Source organism: Pholis gunnellus (genome assembly GCF_910591455.1).
Source record: "Pholis gunnellus genome assembly, chromosome: 1".
In the NCBI taxonomy this organism is placed as follows: domain Eukaryota; kingdom Metazoa; phylum Chordata; class Actinopteri; order Perciformes; family Pholidae; genus Pholis; species Pholis gunnellus.
In genome coordinates, this window is record NC_136528.1 from 9,298,609 (window position 1) to 9,322,984 (window position 24,376).

General features: G+C 39.7%; 3 protein-coding genes across 3 annotated transcripts; 1 reads left to right on the plus strand and 2 right to left on the minus strand.

Moving 5' to 3' along the window:
• Positions 1-1,134: 1,134 nt before the first annotated feature.
• LOC306700114 (retinaldehyde-binding protein 1-like) lies at positions 1,135-4,083 on the minus strand (the record flags this gene model as incomplete). The annotated part of the gene is made up of 6 exons (XM_079165028.1): positions 1,135-1,281; positions 1,373-1,483; positions 2,006-2,164; positions 2,246-2,424; positions 3,607-3,811; positions 3,949-4,083. The coding sequence occupies 6 exons, from the start codon at positions 4,081-4,083 to the stop codon at positions 1,135-1,137; spliced, it is 936 nt and encodes a 311-aa protein (XP_079021154.1).
• A 5,308-nt stretch (positions 4,084-9,391) lies between these two features.
• On the minus strand, positions 9,392-14,974 carry slc39a1 (solute carrier family 39 member 1). The gene is made up of 4 exons (XM_079161898.1): positions 14,738-14,974; positions 13,527-13,657; positions 12,647-12,979; positions 9,392-11,300 (listed from the first exon to the last, which is right to left on the minus strand). Exons 1-4 carry the CDS (start codon positions 14,850-14,852, stop codon positions 10,947-10,949), a joined length of 933 nt encoding a protein of 310 aa, XP_079018024.1. The 5' UTR covers positions 14,853-14,974; the 3' UTR covers positions 9,392-10,946.
• Positions 14,975-16,607: 1,633 nt separating this feature from the next.
• tmem208 (transmembrane protein 208) lies at positions 16,608-20,648 on the plus strand. Its single transcript, XM_079165613.1, has 6 exons — positions 16,608-16,797; positions 17,841-17,936; positions 18,688-18,747; positions 18,847-18,983; positions 19,723-19,807; positions 19,925-20,648. Exons 1-6 carry the CDS (start codon positions 16,792-16,794, stop codon positions 20,060-20,062), a joined length of 522 nt encoding a protein of 173 aa, XP_079021739.1. The 5' UTR covers positions 16,608-16,791; the 3' UTR covers positions 20,063-20,648.
• The last annotated feature ends 3,728 nt before the right edge of the window (positions 20,649-24,376 follow it).

Sequence of the window (24,376 nt, forward strand, 5' to 3'; positions counted from 1 at the left end):
GTGACAACATTATAAACTCTTTATTTTTTTCCCCGTCAAACTTTAGCTACATAGTTTGCACAAGTGACAGATAATTTCCTTCGTGAAAGTACTCCATTATAAGCAAAAGTCCTGTATTCTTAAAGCTTACTTAACTAAAAGTGCAGAACTATTATAAGCAAAATGTAGTTAAAGTAGCGAAGTAGTAATTTCCTCCATGTGACTGTATTATTATGACAATATCAGATCTTGAATACTGATGTATCAACGTGTAAGCTGCGTTTTAGTTGTTTGACGTTTAGCTTCTTTAACAGTTGGGTAGTTTAGTCCAGTGGTTCCAAACCTGTTTTAAACTTATACTCAGAATGTATCTTAGAAGCAAATACTTATTACTTCTCTACACTTATTTGATGTTGCTACTTTACAGATTATTATTACACAATATTATTTTATGGTTGAACTGTTTGTCTTTTGTTAGGAAACGCCCACCAGGGTGAGATGACAGGAAGACAAATGATAAAAATGACAATTCATATAAAACTACAGACACACAAAAACAATTTTATTGAAAATGTCCCAATCCAGTGCAAATTGCAGAATGGATCTTTGTGGTACACAAGAGAGTCGCAACTCAAACACGGCTGTTGAGACAAAGAACTGTTTCCATGGCACTGCATCAGGAGGCTCTCGCTCCTAAAACAATAATCTGTTTTCCCTCTTCATATCTTTCTAAACCCCTGAGACTGAAACACCTGTGTTCTCATTCAACTGAATCAACTGGCAAAAGGCTGCTCTGTGTGATGTGGAATTTAATTTTAAGGCGAAGAACTCTAAACCAGACTGACTCACATTATCTCCTCTGTTTCCCTCTGCTTGTAAAGTATCAACGAATGTCAGCGCTGTGAAGTAACAAACATTAACCACCAATTATTCTCCCTGTAACATCTAAACATCCTTTTTCTTTCCCATTTATATCACCATATATTTCATCATTTGCCACCCGTCCCCTGCTCCTATAACTCTAGATACTTCTTTTTGCTCTTAGCAACTGCCTGAATAATAATACAAAAAGTCAACCTAGCTTCAACATAGACCGGGTCTGAAGCATCTAGGGTGAAGGACACTATAACTCTTGGGTTCGAAATAGGTATACTTTCAGAGAGCAGTGTCTTCAGAGCCAAAAAGCTTGGTGGCGATGGCCTGGCAGTCTGCAACAGAGGCTTTCCCATCAAAATCTGCCGGCAGGATGTCTGTGTCGAATTCTTTGAAGTAGTTGCTCAGCTCGTCGCCGTGGACAAAGACCTGAGGGAAGTTATGAGGAGTGTTCAGATGAATATTGGACAAAACTTAGTGTTGTATTTAGATTAAAGGGTTGATAGTCCTCGACTCGTACCCTCTCCAGCAGCTTGCTCTTCATGAAGGGTTTGACCACGTTGTATGTGGTGGTGAAATACCAGGGCTGGTGGGTAACGTGGACCGCCTTGAAACGGGCAGGGAAAGAGTCCTGCACAAAAACACACAGGAGATTTGAAGAAGATGTTCTGAGGTCTTACAAAACTATGTTACCCTACAGCGAAACTGCACTCTCAATAAGCTTTGAAGGAATCGTTTTTTCCTCCCGGAAACAATTTAAAACTTGTGGTTTACATTGTAAAATGAAGCACAACTGAATAATTGTGGTTTGGCTTAAAATGACTACGAAATTGAAACAATATGCAACAAAAGAACTTGGTCGTGTTTAGGCATCAAAAGTGTTCGGTTTGATGGGACTCGAATAGCAGTCTTCTGGGTAAATGCCCTGTTTGTCTTTACCCATCCACCACCCCGACCTTCTCCTCTATACATAGACTTCCGTGGACCTATTTGTGATACGTTAAAAGCAAAAGTAATCCACGGCACAATACGCTTACCTCGAAGCGTAATTAACAATGCAGTTTTGTTGTATGGGATTTTTTTATAGGAGAAAGGGTTATTGAGGTAGCACATCAAGAAATTCTCATCTTTTTCTTTGAGAGCCTGTTCAGACCTGCAACATGTCCACCATCTTCTTGAGCTCAGCCGGCTTTATTCCTGAGGCGTGCTGCATGGTGAAGCCCTTGAAATTCTCAATCAGGACAAAGCCATTGATCTGGGTTTCTTCATTCTCCAGCAACTTCTCCAGGATCACACAGTACGCTCTTAAGATCTGTGACACACAAAGACATTTTTTTTTAAAACAAATGCTTAGAATAATTTGCAGCTTCTCTCAAAGTTGTTTAATGGCTACCTCATCGAATGTGATCTCCTCCAGGTCCCAGTTCTCGATGTTGAAGAGCAGCACAACGCGGCCGTACTTGTCCCTGCTGGGCAGAACCACGGGGTAACCCGCCTCGATGGTGCTGCGGACGGCCTCCGGGGTCATGTTCTCAAACAGCTCGGGATACTCCTTCCTGAAGCGCACATAACCTAGAGGACACACAACACACACACACAGAGTTTACCTTTACCCTGACCTTACTCTCAACCAAGTCTTCACTCTGAAATGTAATGATTACTGTTATGGATACATGCAATTGTCATTATATAGTTGCCCCCCGCAAAAAAAAAGCGAGTCTCCACAATGTAACTTTGTAATCAGATTAACACGCGCACACACATCACAAGTAACAGATCAGCCGCATTCTCTTTTCGAGCACTAGTGGTTCCCAAACCCTTTGTGTTCAGTATGAGTGTTCAGTGCAGGTTGATGTGCCAAACACAATGACACCAGTATGCATCGCCAGTGCTGCTCTGAGCCTCTTCATACCGAGGCACCAATTAACCCAGAGTGAGTGAGTGAGTGTGTGTGTGTGCGTGTTTCTACCCGCAAGCAGCAATTAACCCCAGAAAACAAGTTCAAGTTCACACCACATTCCCTTCTCACACTAATAAGTTCTGCTTCTCTATATTCATAAATGTGTGTGTGTGTGTGTGTGTGTGTGTGTTTCAGCCATAGCAAGAAAAAAAACAATCCAAACTAAAGCTGTGTTTATTGTGGGTTACATTTGGCCTTGATAAGTTAGAGGCTGTGGTTACAGTTGACATCTACAGTAGTGTTAAGGTTTAGAGTATTATACTAAAGTTTAGATTTAGGGGAAAGGGGAGCTTTAAATGCGAGTTATTTGGCTTCAATTTGCCTGATTGAAGGTTACGGTTGGGATGATTGATCAATAGTTTTGGTTGAACAATTACAAATATAATTTTGCAATGAGTCCTAAGCACACACACAAACAATAAGCAAGTCATAAGCTTGGTATCGTCTCATAGGAATTGTCAAACCACTCTGATTTTAATGTCATCTCCTCTCCCAGATCGACACAATCAGCACATGCGCTGTGGAGTTCCCAGGAGAACACTGTGAGTTCATGAGTAAAGTAAACCTGCTGTCCCATTTGGACACAAAGGAGGGCTTTGTCAGGGGAAACTCAGAAGCATCTCAAAGCCCCCAATTAATGAGCACATGCCGCCCTGTCTCATTGATGGGCAGGATTCATGCAAACCAGGGGCACAAAAGAGGTCTCACCCTCAATTAATGGAGCTACTGTAAAATGTCGGCAGAAACAGAATCTTCTCGGTTTGTCTCTCTGCAATAGAACTAGAACTACTAACCCTTCATGAGCTCGTGGGCTCTGATGACTTCAAACTTGCGAGCTCTGAGGAAGCGCAGCATCAGAGAGTCTGGTTTGTCTCCAAAGTGCTCCAGCACCAGTTTGGCCAGGTCGTCTCCCTCCGCTGCTCTCTCCTTCATCATGGTCCGCAGGTCCTTCAGGGACGACGCTCGCCTCTCATCCGTCTCAGTCAGCTCATCCTTCGCCTGGGGGGGGAGGAAGAAAAACAGACAAACAAATTGAACAAATGTTGGGTTCTGCAGGGACAAAACGAACAATGTGGCTTTAATATTTAGATTTGAACTCCTCTGTCAATGCTGCCCTCCAGTTATTATTATGTCACCTTTTGCACAGTGTGTCCAGGCAGTTTGTGGCACGGACCAAACACCGGCCCATGATCCTTCACTGTCAAATGCTCCAGCTTAGACCTCATGGCCTGCTCCTCCTCTGACACCATACGGAAAGATCCAGTCTGCATAAGGAAGAGAAGCTTTTTAAATAAGACAAGATCATCTATCCATCTTCAGATTTTCCTCTAAGTTTCTTGGTTATATCACCATACAGAGACAATCCAATTTGCTTGAAATCCTCCTTTATTTTTGTCTTTTACATCAATATGTTAAGCCTTCATGGCTGCAGTTTGTGAAACAACTCCAAATGCTTTCATGCCTGAATACTTCAATAGAAACTCATGACAATGACTTTTAAGTTGTGAACCCACAAACCAATCAGACTCCAAACGATGCACACCAGTGAACGGCTGGTTAATCTGCCTCACATGATTACAGAAAAGACTTAAAAACAGCTTACGGGTCCATCCAAGAGCCAGCATCTACTGGCAAAACACCAGCATTATGCGTTGACAGTGAAATCTCCCAGAACACCAACCAGTGAAGCGAGGCCAGACACTGACAAAACGACTTAAACAGACACAAAGTGACACTCGAGTGCTCTCTCTTGATTTGTTGCGCAGCAGGTAAACTTACAGCAGCCATGGTTGCAGCGTCTCACGGCAGCTTCTCTGACACTGAGAAGAAAGAAGAATGGGCACAAACAGAACATGAGCACATCAAGCCTTTCAGACACTTAGTTTGTTAAGGAGAGACCAGAGATGCATTAGTCCAGTTTTTGGTATATTGACAAAATCAACATAAATGATGAGCATAAATGAAACAGGTGGTGTTATAGGGTAACAACACATCTTTTGGATCAGTGAATATTGAGATGAAAAAGTGTTTTTTTTACTCATCAGTGGAGCAGACATCCTCTTACATAAGAGCCTGACACAATACAGTAACAAAACAACAGATGTCTACTCACTGCTACTCTCCCATAATACTGAATTACCGAATCTAGACCGGGTTTGTTCCTCATTCATTACCATTACATTTGAATCACAGAGCTGAGCACAATAGAAATGCCTGGTGGTATTTGAAAAACAGAAGATAGTTTAACATCACTGGACTAGTGAGATTATTCTAATATATATCTATAAGATTTGTGTCCATGTTGTACAAATTGAGCAAAGACATATTCAGGCTTCAATCTGTGTTTGGATTAGAAAGCAGAGGTCTCAACTGAGTTAGGAAGTCTTTTTCATAGCATGGAAACTGAGGTTTTTTACAGTCAATTGGTGAAAATACCTTCACTACAGCGGTTCGTGTTTTCAAACATGACAATATTTTTTTGTAAAATTCAGAGGCTTACCACGTGATTTAGCGGCATAAAGCCAAATACTGATATTAATATTAGTTGACATAAAGTCACCGATGCCCTGTCAGCTGTGTGTCAAAGTGTAAGACTTGTCATGATTTATCTTTATTTCCTTACCTATGTCGGGGTTGTCTTAACCAAAGAGCAGAGCAGCCTTACCTTTAAGCAGACGGGATGAGAGGAGCAGACGGAGTGGCAGAGGAGACAACAAGAGGAGAGGGGATCAAGAGGGGAGGAGTTATTGAAAACATCACTCAAAGTAGGATTAAAATGACACAGTGGGTTACAACTGCGATGGGATGGGGGAGGAGAGGTGTGCCGGTCTGGACCATCACTCTGGTACGGGGGTCCTGAGGAGAAAAACGTTGGAAGAATCACATCAAAACGAAAGAAAACATTTTAGAAATCATATCGACATTAGAGAAAACTAACCCAACGTGTTCATTTAGAAAACATATATCACAAAAATCCTTAACAAATGATCACAACATAAAGCAACAACAAAAATGAAACAAAATGACATTTCTGAAAACAACAAAGTTAGAGAAAACTAATGGACGATATAGGAAACAAAACTTTTTGGCAAACACATAAAATCAAACTATTTTGTTCGTATGTTTTCTCCAGTGTTGTGTGTTTCGCACCGCTAGACTAGTGGTCATTTTCATCACATGTAATTTTACTTTGAAACATCAGCAAATACAAACCTAACTTGAAGGGAAACTAAAGAATGAGAAGATACATAATTGTGGTGATTTTTATGTATTTCATTCGTGTGCAGATTCCAGCTCCAGCTGTTTACCTCTTAAACATCACATCATACTGACGGGACTGATACTGATTTGACCCAAAACATGTGACATGAAAGGTGGAATTTAAACTCGATAGTCTTGTGCCTGTGGGAATGTCATATGAGAGACAAGACCACCTGTGAAGCACCCACACTTTCAACTTCACGTTACACATTCCTCTCCGCACATTCTTTGAAATCCTCATCAGAGGGAGCCACTTGTTTTGGGACCCACAGTATGGATTACTTATCCATGATTGCACAACATCAGATAACCTGACTCTCTCCCAGTGCCAGTCAATAATTACAGTAACTGAGAATCAACTTATGTTTGCTTTTTGGAGACTGATGATAGTTTGCCATGTATCTATTTCCATCTTTATTGTCTCCATCTTTGTTACCTACAGCTATTAATAATTCTGAGGTCATTTATTTTTTATTTTTGGTAGGTTGGTTGGTCCTCGACTTTGGTCCGGACTGATATATCTACTTTTTCATCTAGGGGATATCATCAAGTCAAAACTTAAAGGTGCAATATGCAGCATTTAGAGCATTACTAGAACAGTAAATAACTATGTTCTGTGTAAAGAAATAAGGTTAGTGAAGTAATGTCTAGCCGGGCTGTCTGCCCGTTGTTTTAGTGCGTGTTCATACATGTTAGCGTGCTCCACTGGGTAGCTCACGGCCGCCACTCTGCACTGGTCAAATATGGCGGTTACAGCTGATTACGACGTTCATACCGACACCGTCATTCTGTTAGCGCTGTTAGCACCGTTAGCTACGACCAAGCGGCTCAGGCATCGCCATGTTGAGAGCTGTTGAGAGGCAATCGAAATGCTTCCAATCTATTATGCACCTTTAAAGATGTCCAATACTTTGTTTATGACCAAATACTTGCAAAATCAATTACCATCAGCGTCATGTGCTTTGTGTTTAGTGCTTAAAAGAAACACAGTTAAGGGCCATCGCTGAGCTGATAGAAGAGGTTAATGAGCTGTAAGTGAACACAGGAAACGTCCAACCGACACTGAAGCTGGAGGCTCTGCTAGGTCTCCCTCCTCCACACACTGAGGCCTCTGTCATCCAAAACTGGCAGACTTACTGTACTGCGCTGTTGGTCCTCTCTCAGCACCTCTCATTAGTGGATGCTCATGAATAACCTCCTATATCCTCACAAACACATATAGGGTTTAACAATGTCTCCATGTGGCTGTTTCAAGTCTCTGGTGTGTACAGTTACGGTCTTTGATGTGAAGGAATTCCTGACAGTTATTTCACCCTGCAAGCCAACAAATAGGCCCGCATGAATACAAATGAGTCAGACTATTCTGCTGTTTGGATGTATAAAATATTCATGTGATCTATAATTTCAAGGTTTGAAGGGGGAAATCATTTTATTATTATTACTGCAGCATATATGTTTATCCATCAGATGATTGATGAGCACAAAACTCTCAACGTCCTCTCTTCTCTGAATATGAACCGCTTGAAGCTGTCACTTTGTTCCAGCCTCCATCAAGCTGCTCAACTAAAATATAATTATTAATAAATATTACTGCAATACAGTGATGTGCAAAAAATACACAAGCACTTCAGCCTGCTGTGTTGTCCATGTCAAATGTCTTTCACCGTATGTTTTAAGAGGGTCTATCTGTCTGTCTCTCTAGCTTCAGATCTAAACCTGTTTTTAAGTCAAATGAAACTTCATTATTAGCCTACAACAGTGCTGCTGAGGCTGTCTGAAGACTGACTGACTTATAAACACAGTGATGTTTCACACAGCATTTTTCTACTTGTCTAATTGTCTACTGGTGGAGAAAGCACAGGTGTTACTAATGACATTAACGATGGCTCCAGATGATGATCATGTTTATCATTTACACCTGTGCTCTTTCCCTCTGTGACGTGTCAAAATGTCTTCTGTGAAAAAGGTGAATTAAGCGAGGAGGCCACCTTTAAAAGTACTTAACACACCTAATATTCCAGTCCTCTGTGAAATACGGGATACATCCCAAGTCTCTTATTTGTCATTTCCTTTCTCCTCGATCGTCTTTTCATGATCTGATATTTCCCTCAATAACTTTTATTATGAATACAATTAGGGTCAGAGAGAGCAGGAGAGACGAAACACTTTTTACATCATTTATCATCATTTCCATTCAGTCACGATCATTCCTGTCGGGTTGTCGGGTTTGATGAGTTATATCATTTCAATTTCCCCCGAAACATTGAGCCAAATAAATGAGTTACAGTATTCAAGAGAAACCATAATCATATTCTGGGTTAATTAATAATGACGTCACAACCAGTATTCCAAAACGTACAGATGCAAATAATTCATAAATATGACCAACGCATTCCGTCGGTAGAAAGCGTTTGTTAAAGAGATAACAGGCTACAGAGAGAACACACCTACTCTGGCAGTGATAACTGTGTATTTAGTAGTTATTAGTTAGTATTATTAAGTACAGTGATCATGTGTACAGACACGAACTCCTCAAAAGTCTCTCCAGCTGTTAAAGCCGACTGACAGCTGATCCAGCTGTGATCAGGAACAGACGTCGCGTCACGTGATGCAACTGAGGAAAGGACGTCTCATTTCTCTTTAAACATATTTCCTCGTTTCCTCTCTCCTCGCGTCTCTCCATGCATCCCTGGTGGGAGGGACTAGGACACAAGGAAAATGATCAATGAGAGGCTCAGCACTTCCCCCTTTTGGCTCCAGTAATCTGCTGCAACAGAACCACATGGAATCAAATCTCCAAACAAGTCAGAAACATTCTGCAGCAGCTCACGCTGTAATTTAACTCAAGCTTCCTTTTGATTAGAAGTAGAGGAAGAGAAACTAAAATATGTTAAGTATGGTTTTAAATGGTGCACTGGCACTAACACATAATGCCCTTGACAACATTAGTGTACATTTCCATTCATGATTAGTTTATATATATAAGTGTTCATCTTTCTAACATACTAACATTACGCTTAATCTATTATATAACAGCTACTTGACTACACTTTAGTGCAGTTAACTGTGATATTTTGGGACCCTATTAACATAAAGTGTATCAAAATAAATGTTTTAACATCTATATATTCAAATTGTATAACCTAATATCATTTAGAAACCTATCAATATACATTATTTATTACTATACAATAAATATTTGAAATATGTCAATATTATCTCTGAAAGAGTGATTTGAGTAAATTGAAGATATATGAAAAGAATGTCCGTATTAATTATAAGCAACTTTTGCACACAGAAAACAAACAGGCAGAAACTTCCTCCTTTATCTTTACTCTGATCAAGTTTACATAACAGACAACAAAGTTGTTTCTCTCATGAGATTAACAATCATAAGGCACAAAACAATACATGTAGGTCTACTTGACAGTTGATGTTTGATGACAAACACACATTATGCACCAGTTGGTATTCTGTGAAACGCTGGTATTTTTGCTGTGTACGTTTTTGTGACAACCAACCCACACCTTCCTCCTTTTTGTTCCAACATCTGACCATCACATGACTGTGATGGTCTTGTGACTAAACAGAGACGGTTCATAAGTGTAATTACATACATGGACTTCATACACTCGTTCACTTTTAGTGTCAGCAGGCTGAATTAAAGTACCCAATGTGAAGTACTGTGGTGTCCTGCTTGGTTTGATTAGTAGACACAAATACAAGTATGTGCACAAGGGAAATACGATAAATCACAAGTTTGCAAAATCTTTGTGCTGATATTTAAAGCTTCCTTATTTGTCCACAACCAAAATAGAAAACTAAAAGCACTCTACACATAGAACGTGTTTTAATAAAGCAGCATTTGGTTTGTAGTTACAAACTAAATGGACTAAACTGGGACAAAAGTCAAATAATGTAAATGAGGGATCAGCTTGTTTAAATGGTGGATTGTTAAAAGCCAATTACATCTTAGCGTTGCTCATTAGTGGAGATTATCACTGATTCGTGATAGGGGAATTGCAAACAGCATAAAAAGAAATCCCAAATATTTTCTTCATCATTGCATCTCTTCTCTGTTTTTTGGGTATATAACTTCTTAAAGCATCAGAAAGTCAGTTTACAATACACTAGTTTACTGGACAAATATATTACATGTTGATATTTGAGAAGTAATAGAAAACTTCTTCTTAAAGCAGTGCACTGAAATACCATGATTTACCAAATACACTCTGGTCAGAGGAAACACCATGAAGTTACAAACCAGCTGTAAAGAACGTATCATATGAAACACTTCAACAAAAGGCACCAACAGTGCTTTATGGAAAGAAGAAGCTTCCAGTTGGAATTAGTTTCAAGTAAAATGTAAACATTAAAGATGTGGTGGGACTGATTTTCTGACCTGATTGAATTAATAATACGCACAACATGACCCTTTGTTTCAGTAGATTTCTCAATAATGTCAAAGGTTATAGGCTCTTTTTTTGGTCCAAAGCATGTCTCAAAACAAGGCAAGTGATAAATGAGGGGACTCTGAGAAATGCCACTTCTTTCCTCTGTGCCTTTCTCAGTCTTTCAACAAACTTATCATTGCAGGAAGTGGTTCCTCTTTACATAAACACCTCTGGAAAAGAAATGATATAAACATAAACCGCCCCGACTCCTCCTTTATGAATTTTTAAAAACTGTAATAAAAGTAATACAACATCAACATCTGTCGTCATGCTCCCTTGGACATTAAAAGCTCCAGAGTTCTTTTGTAATGAAGAAAGTTTGTCTTTCAGTACAAAAGTCAAGTTTGTGTGAGCTGCAGTAGTTGCCACAGAGCGTCCGGGTCAAGTCCCGACGGCTGAGACGACGACCGGTCTCCGTCTCAGCCCAAAAACGTCAGAGCTGCCATGATGCTGAAGCCCAGCAGGATGAAGAGCACCTTGAGGAGCTGCTTCCCGGGGGAGTTGAGCTCATGCGGGAGGATCTCCAGAAAGGTGATGTAAATAAACGTCCCCGCGGCGAGCCCCTCCAGGACGGCCTGGATCAGCGCCCCGGCCGCTAGCTGAGCCTCCATCACGCTGATGCCGACGGCGATGCCTATCGGCGTCATCATGGCGAACACTCCGATGTAAGCAGCCACCCACAGCGGACGGACGGCGCTCTGGACCAGCTTCACCGACAGGCTGAACACGATGATGCTTTTGTGGACAAGAATGGCGATGCAGATCTCCAATACCTGGAGGAAACAAAGAACAAATCCTTTAAAAGCTTCCATAGAAACACAAGCAATAGTAAATGTTGATGTCATCTTGTAATTTAAGGTTGTTGGTGTAATTCAAAGAGGAGGTATGCTTTATAGCAAGATTAGGTTTTTTTATATTAGCTTTATCAATGAAGCGCACAGATTTTCAGGGGTTTCATTTGCTGTATTATCATTATTTTATCCATTAACTGTTTCTCATTTCATCCTAAATAAAATGTACAGTGTAGCAACAAATAAGGACATCAAAATATAAAGTAAGATATTCTTAGATGTACTTCAACAGAGGATCTTTCAGTGTCGCCCACTCCCAGGGGGTAACTGAATAATTTGTATAATCAGTTGAGCCCATTGTTCTGTTTGGACAACTTCCTCAGTTTTGGAGATGAACATGAACTCAACGGGCCGATGTTGTTTATTTAATTCACACCAAACTCTTCTGCACCTGTAACCTCATCCAACAGGGCTGCAAGAGTCCACCAACCACCTCCTGAGGACTCTTCTACATAACTGTAGCACGCTGAAAAATACAACCACTGCACGGATCAAATTACTCGATAAGCCGACTCTCGCTTTCATACAGTAACTTACTGCCAAAAGTTTTTTTTTTTTCTGAATAGTGAAGAAAATTTGGAACTGAGTGGACACATAAGAAACACAGAACTGCATGTAGATGAAAAGTCCTGAGGGCACATTGATCGTATGCTCAGCCTGCTTAGGTTGTCTTGTGACCACGAGGTGCAGATCTGACTCTCATGACAGCCAAATTCCTTTCCTGCCAAAGCGTCCTGAAGCTATGAACTGAAACCCTGCTTTCTTCTGGTTACATGGGAATGTTGTGAATAAGATTCCAACTTTATTAGTGCAGCACTTTTCTAAGACAAATGTTTACAAAGTGCATGTCGTGTAATTAAGCCAGAAGACCCACAGAGGTAACTTTACATTAAAAAAAATGTTAAAAGTGTAAAAAGAAAGTAGAAAAAACGACAAATGCTGTATATTCTCTGGAACTTTGAGCAGATTAAAGGCCTCTTGGAGGGTTATGGAGCTGTTTTTCAATGAGCAGGTACATTATTCCATTGATCTATGGGTGGTGGTAACACACCAAGATATGCTGCAATGCACTCACAAATGTAGGGAAGAAGAAAACTGCAAGCTAGTGAACATGGATTTTAAAGCTTTTTACAAATGTTTGAAGAAGGAAATGCACTCGATACACCCAATGCATTATTGTGAGCAACAGTGGATGCAAACATGTCTTTGTTTGTTTACAGGACAACTCCACAGGACCCATTGAGCATCAGGTGTCTGTGTCTTCTTACCTTCGAGTCTGTGCTCTGCAGGCCGATGGCAAGACCCTCAAAAACCGAGTGGAGCGAGAGGGTGAGGAAGAGCATGAAGGAGCGGAAGGGAGAGTGAGCCTGAAAGTCAACATGGACGTGGTGGCCGCTGCCCTCCAGATCAGGGCTTGTTCCATGTCCGTGTCCGTGTCCGTGCCCGTGTCCGAGCCCGTGCCCGTTTCTGTTGTCCGGTATGAGGGGCGCCCTCTCCTCCTGAGTCCCTCTCATCTCCCGACAGTTCAGGACAATCCTCTCCAGTATGAGGACCATGAAGAAGCCGGCCGCCATGATGAACTCTGGAAGAGGGAAACTGGTCTGTTTGAGACCGACAGAGAGATCAATGCGCTGCAGTCTCCGTTCTATAAAGTCACGAATAAGGAAGCACTGATAGTAAACAGATTACAGTACAGTACGTCTATAAAGACCTTCAGTCACACAGGATGGGATATCTAAAAGTGCTACATCGAAAAAACAACAGGAATAGCTGTTTAAGTCATGAAGCACACACATGTCAATCACGTGTTCTTACACACATGTTTATTCGATGTTTATCGAATAATAAATATGGCTGAGCTATTATTTATTCTTTAAGAGAATAAAAACAGTAAATAAAATTGCCTTAGCACTCCCCAACTTCTCTAATGTGAGGATTTGCTGCTTTCGTTCTGTTTTCTATTATTATGAATTTGTACTACTTTCTAAAATTGTATAGACTAAATAAATAGATTTATCAAAACAATACTGACATACATTGTCATGACTGATACAGTTTCAATAAAAGACAATTGTTATATATATTATACGTGATGATTTATTCACACCCTAGGTTTGTCCAAATCAATCAATCAACACTTGGACGTACCTCCACCAACCGAGCATCCAGCTCAGCATTTATGTCTGACAGATAATCTGGAATGATGTCGAGAAGACATGCTGCCAGGAAAACCCCGCCGGCAAAGCAGCTGATCAGACTCAGAACTGTGCGGTGGGTGTCTGCAAATGCAAAGACAAAAACATCTCTTAGGTTTCCACATGAACTTACACACAATGGTTCAATTACTACAGACAAAATGCAAATAAGTGCAGAGTAAACAACGCCTGTTTTCTAGCCTCAGTCATGTGTTAACTCTGCTTTTGTGAAAATCTGTCTGTGATTCATGATCGTCTCTTTGAGTGAATGGGGCACTTTACATTTTCTAACTTGGTTGAATGTAACTAATTATCACTATAAACTGAGGGATTGATGGTACACCTCAGACATTTATCAAATCACCGCCATCCCTCCAAAGTTAGAACAATTGTTAGAAGATCATGTGACACATGATGATCATGAAAGCACAGAAGTCCAGTTGACTCAGCAGAGCAGTGAATCACATGCGGATGTAATGGAGAGAAATTATACTCTCACTTCCAAGTTCCAGTGAAAAAAAGCCAAAGTTCACCATCCAGACATCTCCTGCTGAGTCTGCTATTACACATTACATCATTGTCAGGTGACTCCAGGCAGGACAGGAGGATTTGTTAATGGTCGTAGTGAATTTGCACATTTATGTTCACATAAATAACAATGTACAGGAATTAGTAAACAGTGTGAGCTCATCCCAATATATGATGACTGGTTGAAATCTACCCTGGTATTAACCACGTGACCACTGTTCTGTTATCAGTGGGTTAATGGTTTCTGAGTCACAGGTGATAGAATCAATAGCGGTTCATTGACTTTACGACACCTATCATGTGATTCAGTGAGACCGACGGCTGGTGAAACGAAACCACTGTACACCCTCCTCTAATCTTCCTTAGGATCGTTTCACCAAACCTAATCAACATTTGTGAACATTAGAGGTTGGCTTGTTTATCTGCAAATCGCAGTACATCGTAGAATACAAATGAAAACCGCAAATGAATCAGCGACTTTTCCTTTTTACTTCGGCATCGGTGCAATACAGCAACACGTAAGCCAATCAATCACTGTTCAACTGAGATTTTAAGACGACTCCAATGCCCGGACTTCTTTGAAATATGAATAAGTTAACAGTGAATAATGCTATCTTAGTAAACACTAATACTGACCTGTCCCGTTTGTGTCTCTGAACCATTTGACTCGAGCGGGAATAAATCCAAAAAGAAGAGTTAAGAGCAACAAACCGACCAGAGCGCCTATTTTCACCTGCAACAAGAATTCCATTTTGTGGCATTAAAAAGTGTGTCAGTTCAAGAGTGTTGTTCGCTGCCTAACTGTACTCCCATTTGATGAGCTGTGCGGGAAGCCGGGGCTTGATAATAGTTTAGTCAGAGAGCTGCAGCAGCTACTGTTGTTATTTAGAAGTGGTTCGCCAGTTCCGTCTACGGTGGCCGAGAAGGGTGAAAAACGTAATCGCGAAAAACTGAACAGGGAACGTCAAGGTGAATATACTTTATTTTATACGTTGTATACTTATAATAACAATAACAAATTCTAGAAACTTTTATGATTTTATCAGACCACTATGTAATAATGTTAGGCCTACAAGTAAAGGTCCTGCAGCTAACGTCTTAGTGCACAAGTATGATCAGAAACATGTAGGCCTACTTGAAATATCAAAAGTGACAGTCCTTGTTACTTCAGTAAAATGTTCTCTGATTGAGATCATATTGTACAGTATAAGATTAACAAGACACTGCTTTTAAATAAAATAAGTAAGTAAGGGGTCACAAGACAGAATTGTTGACCATGCTTCTATAAAACCAGTAACTTTATTGTTGTATTAATTCATTTTTACAATATGTTTGGTGTAACTCTTGTTTGTGGTGGTTTAACTGTCCTCACTTTGTTGTTTACATTTTGAGTGGTTCCCAAATGCTTACAATGAAAATTGTTGTAATAATGAGTGTGTGTAGCTGTACAGCTGTGCAGCTACACAAAACATGAGGACAGAAGAAACACAGTAATAAGATGTTGGTAATTGCATATTATCCATGTTATGAGGTCATTTCTAGAAGGAAAGTATAGTAAATAGGTCAATTTCAGTTAAAGCTTAAAAGATAAAGGATCAAGTATCCTAGGAGAGCAAACAACAGTCAAGGTGTTTTTCTAAACTGGCACCCCAAGTCATTCTTACTGCTTTCAAAGGATCTTTACACTATTGGTGAAAAACAATCATACATAATGTTAATACAAGTAAACCTTTAGACCTAAACGTATTTTCTTTTCACACTCGTATAACTGCACTGCCTAACTGCTGCACCTTTCACACTATTCATAATAAAGGCCTCTGTACCTTAGCATAGTCATCTACTCTTTATTATTATTTATTATTAACATTACCAAGATATATATGTGGCCTATATTACCCTATTCTACTGCTTTTTGCACTGTTTCGTTGTCTCAGTATAATGTGCAATAACAATAACGTTTATTTTAATCTAATCAAATCAAATAAATAAAGTGTTTTATCTTTTTTTAAGGCTACAACAGGAGCCTTGTTTTTGGCTAAACAGTATGATAAAAACATTAACTCGTGCATGAATAAGATAGATAGATAGATGGATGGATGGATAGATGGATGGATGGATGGATGGATGGATAGATAGATAGATAGATAGATAGATAGATAGATAGATAGATAGATAGATAGATAGATAGATAGATACTTTATTCATCCCGCAAGGGGAAATTTGTTCGCTACAGCAGCAAAAAATACACTTAAGCAATCAAGAAGGCCTCATTGTAAAGACTGTATCCTAATAATAATGATACATAAAATGACTTGAATAAATAAGAATAATTAACTAAAGTTAAATCTTCTTATAATGATCTTTTTCCGTTGGTAACGTCATTCATTTGACTATTTATTTATTATTTTTAGACCAGCAGATGGTGCCCTCTCGCCACACACCACACACAAACACACACGCGCGATAGTAATCGATGACGACATATTCATGCGCCGGATATGTTTCCCCTCTCCCATCGATCAGAAGCCCCGAGTGCTGATGTGTTACAAGAAAGCTCACCACAGGGAGACTTGTGAGTTTCTTCCTTGATGCAGTAATAATACAATAACGGAGAGAAGCGGCGGTGGGTCACAGGTCGATGTCAAAGAAGACGCAGCGGAAGAGATCGACAGCAGCGGGTCAGAGAGCGAATGGCGGTGAGAGAAACGGAGACACATGCAAAGCAGCGACAGAGAGACACAGTGAGACAGGAACAAGTGACTGATTCACTGCTACGTTTACTTAAAAACGGTTTACTACAGATGACGCTGCCGTGCGAGGTGACTCGGGAACAGTGAGACCGACACAACCTGCAGAAGAAGCTAAAACATTAGTGTCTGTGTGTAGGAAAGAATACACATTTAAATAAAGCTGATATATGTCATTTTTCTCCCCATTACCTCCACATTTTACTGAGCTGAATCACAGTTAAGATGTGTCAAAATGGTTAAACACTTCCAGGTCATTAGTTTACTATTACTACTACTACTACTTACTACTACTAGTACTACTACTACTACTACTTATCAGATTTGTTTTTATAGTATCTTAATTACACATTGCATTTAACCAATATACAAGTTTTTCAAAAGCAACATAATAAATGTGCACTCACAGATCTACAGCAAAAGTTGTAAATAAAGTAGTTCTGTTGTCATGATTTTGATATGTTTGGGAAATAATTAATCACTCAAAAATTTGATAAAAAAAATATTATATACAAGAAAAGCGTCTCGAGCTACAAAATTGACTTCAAGTTTGTTCCCATTTAAAATAAATAAGATAACTAAAACTTCAGCTCGTCTGTTTTCGAATGATTAGATACCGATGCTAAACATCTTTAAGGACAAACTATAAAATCTATATAACATTTGATTTCCAAAGTTGTTGTCGAGCTTTATTATTATTCAGGTTTTTATTTAAGATTAGCTGTAGGTAATATATTAATAAATCTTAAGACGTGAGAACACATAACATTCACAAATCTTTAGCTTTTCAGATTTGGTGTTTTTTTTTAGCAGAATCTTTTTAATAAATGTCAGATATCAACTTATATTTACTCCCTTTAGAGAGCAGGAAGATTAGCCAAGCACCATAAGCTGTTTGGCACTTGTATTTACTCACAATGCGGTCATTAGTTGGTGTGGTTGATAAACGGCTTCATAACCCTGAAACCGCTCTCTGTGTTTTTGCCCCACAGCCCAAAGGTAAAGTTGGCACCAAGGGGAAGAAGCAGATCTACGAGGAGAACGAGGCGACTCAAAAGTTCTACACCAGAGTCATCCTAGGAGCTAACGTAAGAACCTCGACGCTGCTTTTGTGTCGTTACAGTCAAAAGAAATGTCAGTGAGATGGACGCTGCAGGCCTCGATCGCGTGGTATCACCTTTACGTTAGTTCACTCGTGTTGACCTAATTCTTCCTCACTGGATCAAAACTTGTTCATTACTTTAAAAACACTTCCGTTCTGCAAGTTGCTTGAATCTCATGCAAGCTGCAGATCATCACCGTATGTTTTAGGTGTTTCACATTATTTTATGTCACATCAGTTACGGATTAGGGATGGGCAATACAGATACATGTAATTTTTAATTGAAATAATGATGAATACAACTTTAATATAGTAATATATTTTGAAATTCAATTGTAAAATTGTCTGTTTTTGGCTACTGCCGTGAATTAAATGCCTAAAAAAAGATGGTACTTGTACCAAAATTACCACGATGCAGCCCTGCTCGTTGGTTTGCAGCAATGTTGGCAATGATCTAATATTACTAAGTATATTAAAGAAATGAATACTTTGATAGAAATCATATCGAAAAATCTACTGTAAGGCTGAAACTAATGATTGTTCTCATAGTTGATTAATCTGCAAAGTATTTTTGTGATAATAGATTGATTTTGTTAGTCTATTAAATGTTAGAAAATAGTGAGAAATAACGTTGAAATGATAAAAGTTGCAGATCAAAAACAACTAATTGATTCCCACCACTACCATCACACTGCCATGTCATCCAAACCCATAAATATTCTGCTGTTTCTCCTCAGGCAATATATGTTGCCGTTAATCTTTTGGTTTTCTACAGTTCCTCTACATTTTCGACATGGGTGAGTGCGTGTAATCAATATCATTTAAAATCTCAATAGACCACACATCTGATGCACTCCCTCCCTCGCCGGCTCTAACGCCTTGCATCCCTCCTGCAGCTCCTGCTTTTGTTCGCACTAGCAGTGTATGTCGGGAGCTACCGCTCCATGTCGGCCATGGCCAAGGCAGTGTTTGGTGAGGACGGAAGTCTCCTGGATGGAGGAATAGACTTAAACATGGAGCAGGGAATGGCAGAGTAAGTAGTCCCCAAAATACAAATAGAGTTCAAGTATAGTGGGGAGAGGAAGTCTACGTCCGCATGAAAACAATATTGCTATGTGAAACAACTTGGACGTGCACATGGTTTTCTATTCAGGTGTGTTTTGTGATCAGTTTTGTCCTAACCCTCTCATTGGTGGAGCATATTGAGCACAGGAAGCTTTGCAGACATTACCCAGGGCTCAGAATACTGCTCGCCCTCCTCAACTGCGTGAATGACTGAACTTATATCTTCGTTTAAAGGCACAATGAATAGGATTTTCCAAGATACTAAAGTAGTCCCTCTTACTCATCACTTATGACCCACTAGAAGTGTGTGTCTGTATCTGCAGAGACCCTGCCCTCTGCCTGTATCATCTTGTATTGCCGTGTTCGGGACGTTTCAGAGCGTCAACCTCTATGAAAACGTAGAAATCAGGTGCCACATTGTAAGCACAAAGCCAAGAGGAAGCTACGGAAATGGCGGACAGAGAGCAGAAAACACGCAATTATAGTGAGGTGAAAGCCAAGCGGACAAAGCAAAACGAGCACCGTAACCCTATGGACGGCACAAATACCATTTTGATTATGATATATTATTATTTTTTTGCATAATATTAAAGTAAATAAATAGCAGTCACATGCTGTGTTAGTCCTTGCTGAAGAGGACAAAGTTGTTCTATGTGCACAGAAACATAATTTTCAGTGATGTATTATTGTGTGTGTTCTGGTTTTAGGCACCTGAAGGACGTCATCCTGCTCACAGCCATAGTCCAAGTGCTCAGCACAATCTCCTCTTATTTCTGGTATCTTTGGATGCTGGTAAGACAATGTTCCTGATAAATCCTGTGAGATAGCTGTTCATTTTCTTCTTTCTTCTTGTCTCATAACTTGATCTTGTCTTGTGTGTGTGTGTGTGTGTGTGTGTGTGTGTGTCAGGCCCCGGCCCGAGCCCTCCACCTGCTGTGGGTGACCTTCCTGGGCCCCTGGTTTATGGCAGACAGCCCGTCGGCACCAGAGGAAGTGAATGAGAAGAAGCAGAGGAGACAAGAGCGCAGACAGATGAAGAGATTCTGATGCTGCAGGGGCAGACGGAGCAGTATTTTTATACACAGAATCTAATATACAGATAGCGAGGAACTCATAAGTTATTCAGGAAGAAAATTTGTTAAGTTAAACTCAATCCAAATCTGATACTGTGGAATCTTCTTTTCCATGTTTGTTTGTTTTTCTGCTTTCTTCTGTAATCCAATTTCCTCCCGAAGCTATTAAATGAAGCGTTCTCTATTACGGTCCAAATCTCATTTATCCTCATGCAGAGATGTAAGAGTTTTTTTTGCTTTTGCACAATCCCGCCACACTGCCCCCTGCAGATTTCCATCAAACGTTCCTTAACAACCCACATGACACAGTGACGAGAATGAGTCAAGAGACCAGCTGAAGATATTCTGTCGGTGCCCGTATTGTCATGGCATGTCTTTTGTTTTCTCTAAATTTTATTTTTCAAAAAATCCCTTTGATGTAAAAGAAAATCGATGATCCTTCATCACAGAGCTGATTGTGTTCGTGAGCCTCTAAGTCTTCTAAGAATCAACTGGATACAATTCAAGTTTTAATAAATAACTTTTTTGCAATAAAAGAAATCCCTCCAGTGTGTGGAGTTGATCGTCGCATGTGTTTCAAGAGTTTCTTTTTGTTAACGTTCAATCAGAACTTAAAGTTCTGAGCGATAGTTTACATTTTCCCCAGGAGGCTGAAATTAGCTTTTTGTACCTTGATGAAATTAATAGAGCATAAGAGAATGCTTTTTTCTGTAGGAAGATGTGCAGAAATATTGATTTGACATGTTTATCTGACCAATTGTCTACAAAGAAACTCCCCCATGAAAGCTTTAACAAAAAGATTCCTTGTGGCTGGAAAAAGGACACACGATTGTTTTTGTTCTAAACTTTTTCATATGCGAACTGTCTCCCTTTCCCTTTTACTCAATAGCACGGCATTGTCTCCGCTCTTACTTGGAGGTGCAACACAAAACAGAGAAGTATCTCCCAAAATAACTTGCTGCATGTGAGCGTCCATGTCTTGGCTGCTGATGTAAGATGTCACGAAATAGTGAACAAAAAGCTCACCACCATTTTCCAAAGTCCAAGTAGATTTGTTCAGTCTAACAAAATCCAAAAATATATTTACTTTGTTTGATAGATAAGCAAATTAAAACATTTCTGACTAAGTAAGTCAGTGTTTCAGCTCTAGTATAGTTTAACTGACTGCTGAATATATTCCAGTGTGTTTTGCAAGGATGTTCCCATTCCACATAGTCATGTAATCCTTCTGCATCTGACAACTAAAATCCAACCTGTTTATTCTTTTCATGCTTTGATTTGAGCTATTAGTCCAAACAATACCTTGTTTAATCCTTTTAATAATTAGTTTTGACATCCTGCATTATTTGAATGTACATTTAATTGACGTGAGCGCTGCAGCCAAAGAATGACGCGGCAGCTTCAGGCTTTAGAGGACAGCAGGCAGGTTGTTATTAATTTGAAATTGAAATACAGTTCGAGATAATGTCAGACAATGACATTAAGTGGAACATCACATAAAATGTACTGGCTGCAACAAATCAGACATCACCACCTGTGTTTTTTTACAGTAACTCCTAAAACTGGTCACATATCTGAGATTAGAGATTTAAGATTAAAGCTGACAAATCAGTGCATAGATGACAGTTTAATCCCCAAATACGGAAGAATAGCCAACCACTTTTCTGTTTCCATCCGGTGAGTTGAGCCTTGTCCTCGGGGGAAACATTTTATTTATCATAAAGTCTGCTAAGTGACTTCACTCTTTCTTTTCAGTGTTGACAAAGTGTATTTAGTGATTATGTTCATGCTCAGACTCCAGAGATAGTGAGTGGGCTTGCAAAGCCCAGATCTGCTCCCAATATAATTACAGATTTCTCAGATGCTCAACTCAACAAGCAAAAACCTGCATTCAGGTTTCAAGAGGAATCACTGTGATGCTGTGAGTCCTGTTAAAAGGAAACAAAGCAGAAAGGCATTTTCAAAGTTTGCCTTGATTTATTACATACAAGAATTCAAACAGCTCTTTTTACCTAAATTTATACTCATCCTAAAGTCTTCAAACGCTTTTTTCAAAATGACTGCTTTTACTTTGCAAGCGTCCTGCCCTCCTTCATTCCTGCCGTGTGGTCCTATACTGTCTCTATTATAGGGTTATAAACAAAGTAACCAAAATTAGAGCAGCACGGCATCCAGTTGTCAGGGCCAATCCCAGATGTGGGCTTTGAGAGGGACCATGTTGCAGTGTAATTTAGCACTGAGGCCCTTCTGCATGTAACCCCACCCCCTCAAAAATCACATATGTACTTTGTGTTTTCTGTTTGTTTTTCTGTAGGAAGATGTGCAGAAATTGAGATTTTACATGTTTAACTGAACCAATCGTCTACAAAGAAACTCCCCCCGTGAAAGCTTTAACAAAAATGTTCCTTGTGGCTGAAGAAAGGACACATGATTGTTTTTGTTATAAACGTTTTCATCTGCAAACTTTCTTCGTTTCCCTTTTTCTCAATAGCACGGCATTGTCTCCGCTCTTACTTGGAGGTGCAACACAAAACAGAGAAGTATCTCCCAAAATAACTTGCTGCATGTGAGCGTTCCTGTCTTGGCTGCTGATTTAAGATGGAGAGAAAAGAAAAAGAGTGGGAGAGAGAGGTTCTTGTTTACCACGGCAGTAAAAAAGGGTTCATCATGACAAGATGTAATGTGGGAGTCGAAGCTGCATTCCATTTTCCAGGCTTTGTGTGTGAAAAAAACAAAAAAACATTATACAAGCCAGAGAAAATAAATGCTGAAGTTAACGAAAAGCATTAAACCTGAGATAGAGGGTTGAAGTGGAGCCTTTTGTCTCATTGGCTCCAGCAGAACATGACCCTCGCATTTTAGATCCCTTTACACTCACAGACCCAGACAAAACAGGAAATTGGGGGGCATTTGGGCAACAGTCGAGCCTTTGACCCTTGAACTACAGCGCTCCCTGTCTTTGAAGTGAAGAGAGAGAATCACAAGCAATTACATGCGATGCAGAGTGCGTTCCCTTGAACATTTAGCCTCCACTGTGTAAACAGAATCAGAGCTCTCTGAGTGTGTTTGGCAGAGCGGTGGGTGTAGTCTGCTTATAGTTTATGATCTAGGCTGTGTTTTTGGCCTTGTTTTGACTCAAACTAAACTGACCCAAACCCTTCTCACAGTTTGGGGTTCAGTGAAGGACTGGCTGGTATTAGTAGTAGTGCTGTCTTGCTAATAACAAATGCAGCATTATCCTTGAACTTAAAGACGACACCGGCCAGCGATCACAGCTCCCACCGTGGCCTTAAAGGGAAGCTGTCAAGAATTCCTGCTGCATTTGACTGTGTGTGTGTTTGTGTGTGTGTAACCATAAGACTTGGTGACAAACACTCAACCCTCCTTAGAGATTGTCACCTCTGTTTAACATCTCGCTCCGTCTCCTGTCAGCCGGTCATCTGCTCCTGTTTGTCACCAACTGCAAACCGAAGGCAAATCCATGAAACCACAGAAGTAATGTCTCATTAATTAATGTGCCACAGCCATCAGCACATTGATGTACTATATTTGTTTATTTTATGGAACATGCTGTCGGACTATAACATAATTATATAAAGATGAAGTAGGTGTCTGCACATAAACACCTCCCTGAAAACGATCTATCTCGTCGTCATACTGTTACATAAATCAAAAATAATACTGCACATTTTTTTATATTGGAGTTAAAATGTAGCTCTGCTGCCAAAGTGTGATCATCACTGTAAGGCAACACCTTTTTTCAGATGGTCTCATGTCAATATTAAAATAAATACAAGGTGCTACATTCCAAAACACCGTCCCTAACTGCATCTTTACCTGATGAGTGCTTTGAAAGGGGAACTCCACCGATTTTACACATTAAAGTCTGTTTGCAAGTCTGGGGGAGTTTTATTACACATGTGAAAAACGTTGTATGAAGCCTTTTGTGGCTCTAGAAGCTGTGAAATTTGATAAATTGCCTCATGTGATGTCACTTAACCCTTACGCAAGTTCATACTGAATGCCTTCACAGTATGGTTCGGGTCAATTTTGACCCAGACCAAGAATTCCCTCATAGTAAGTGTCTATACCAAATTTTAAATGTATGATAAATCCTTAATAAACTGTTGGAATTTATAATATAACCATGTTTAATCATTGCAACCATTAAACGCTGTCCTTACTGCTATATCATATGAAATCATGATTATCAATATGAATTCAACATTTACCACTAAGAACACAAAACATTACATAATAAAATGCTAATTATCTCCCTGCTCTGACA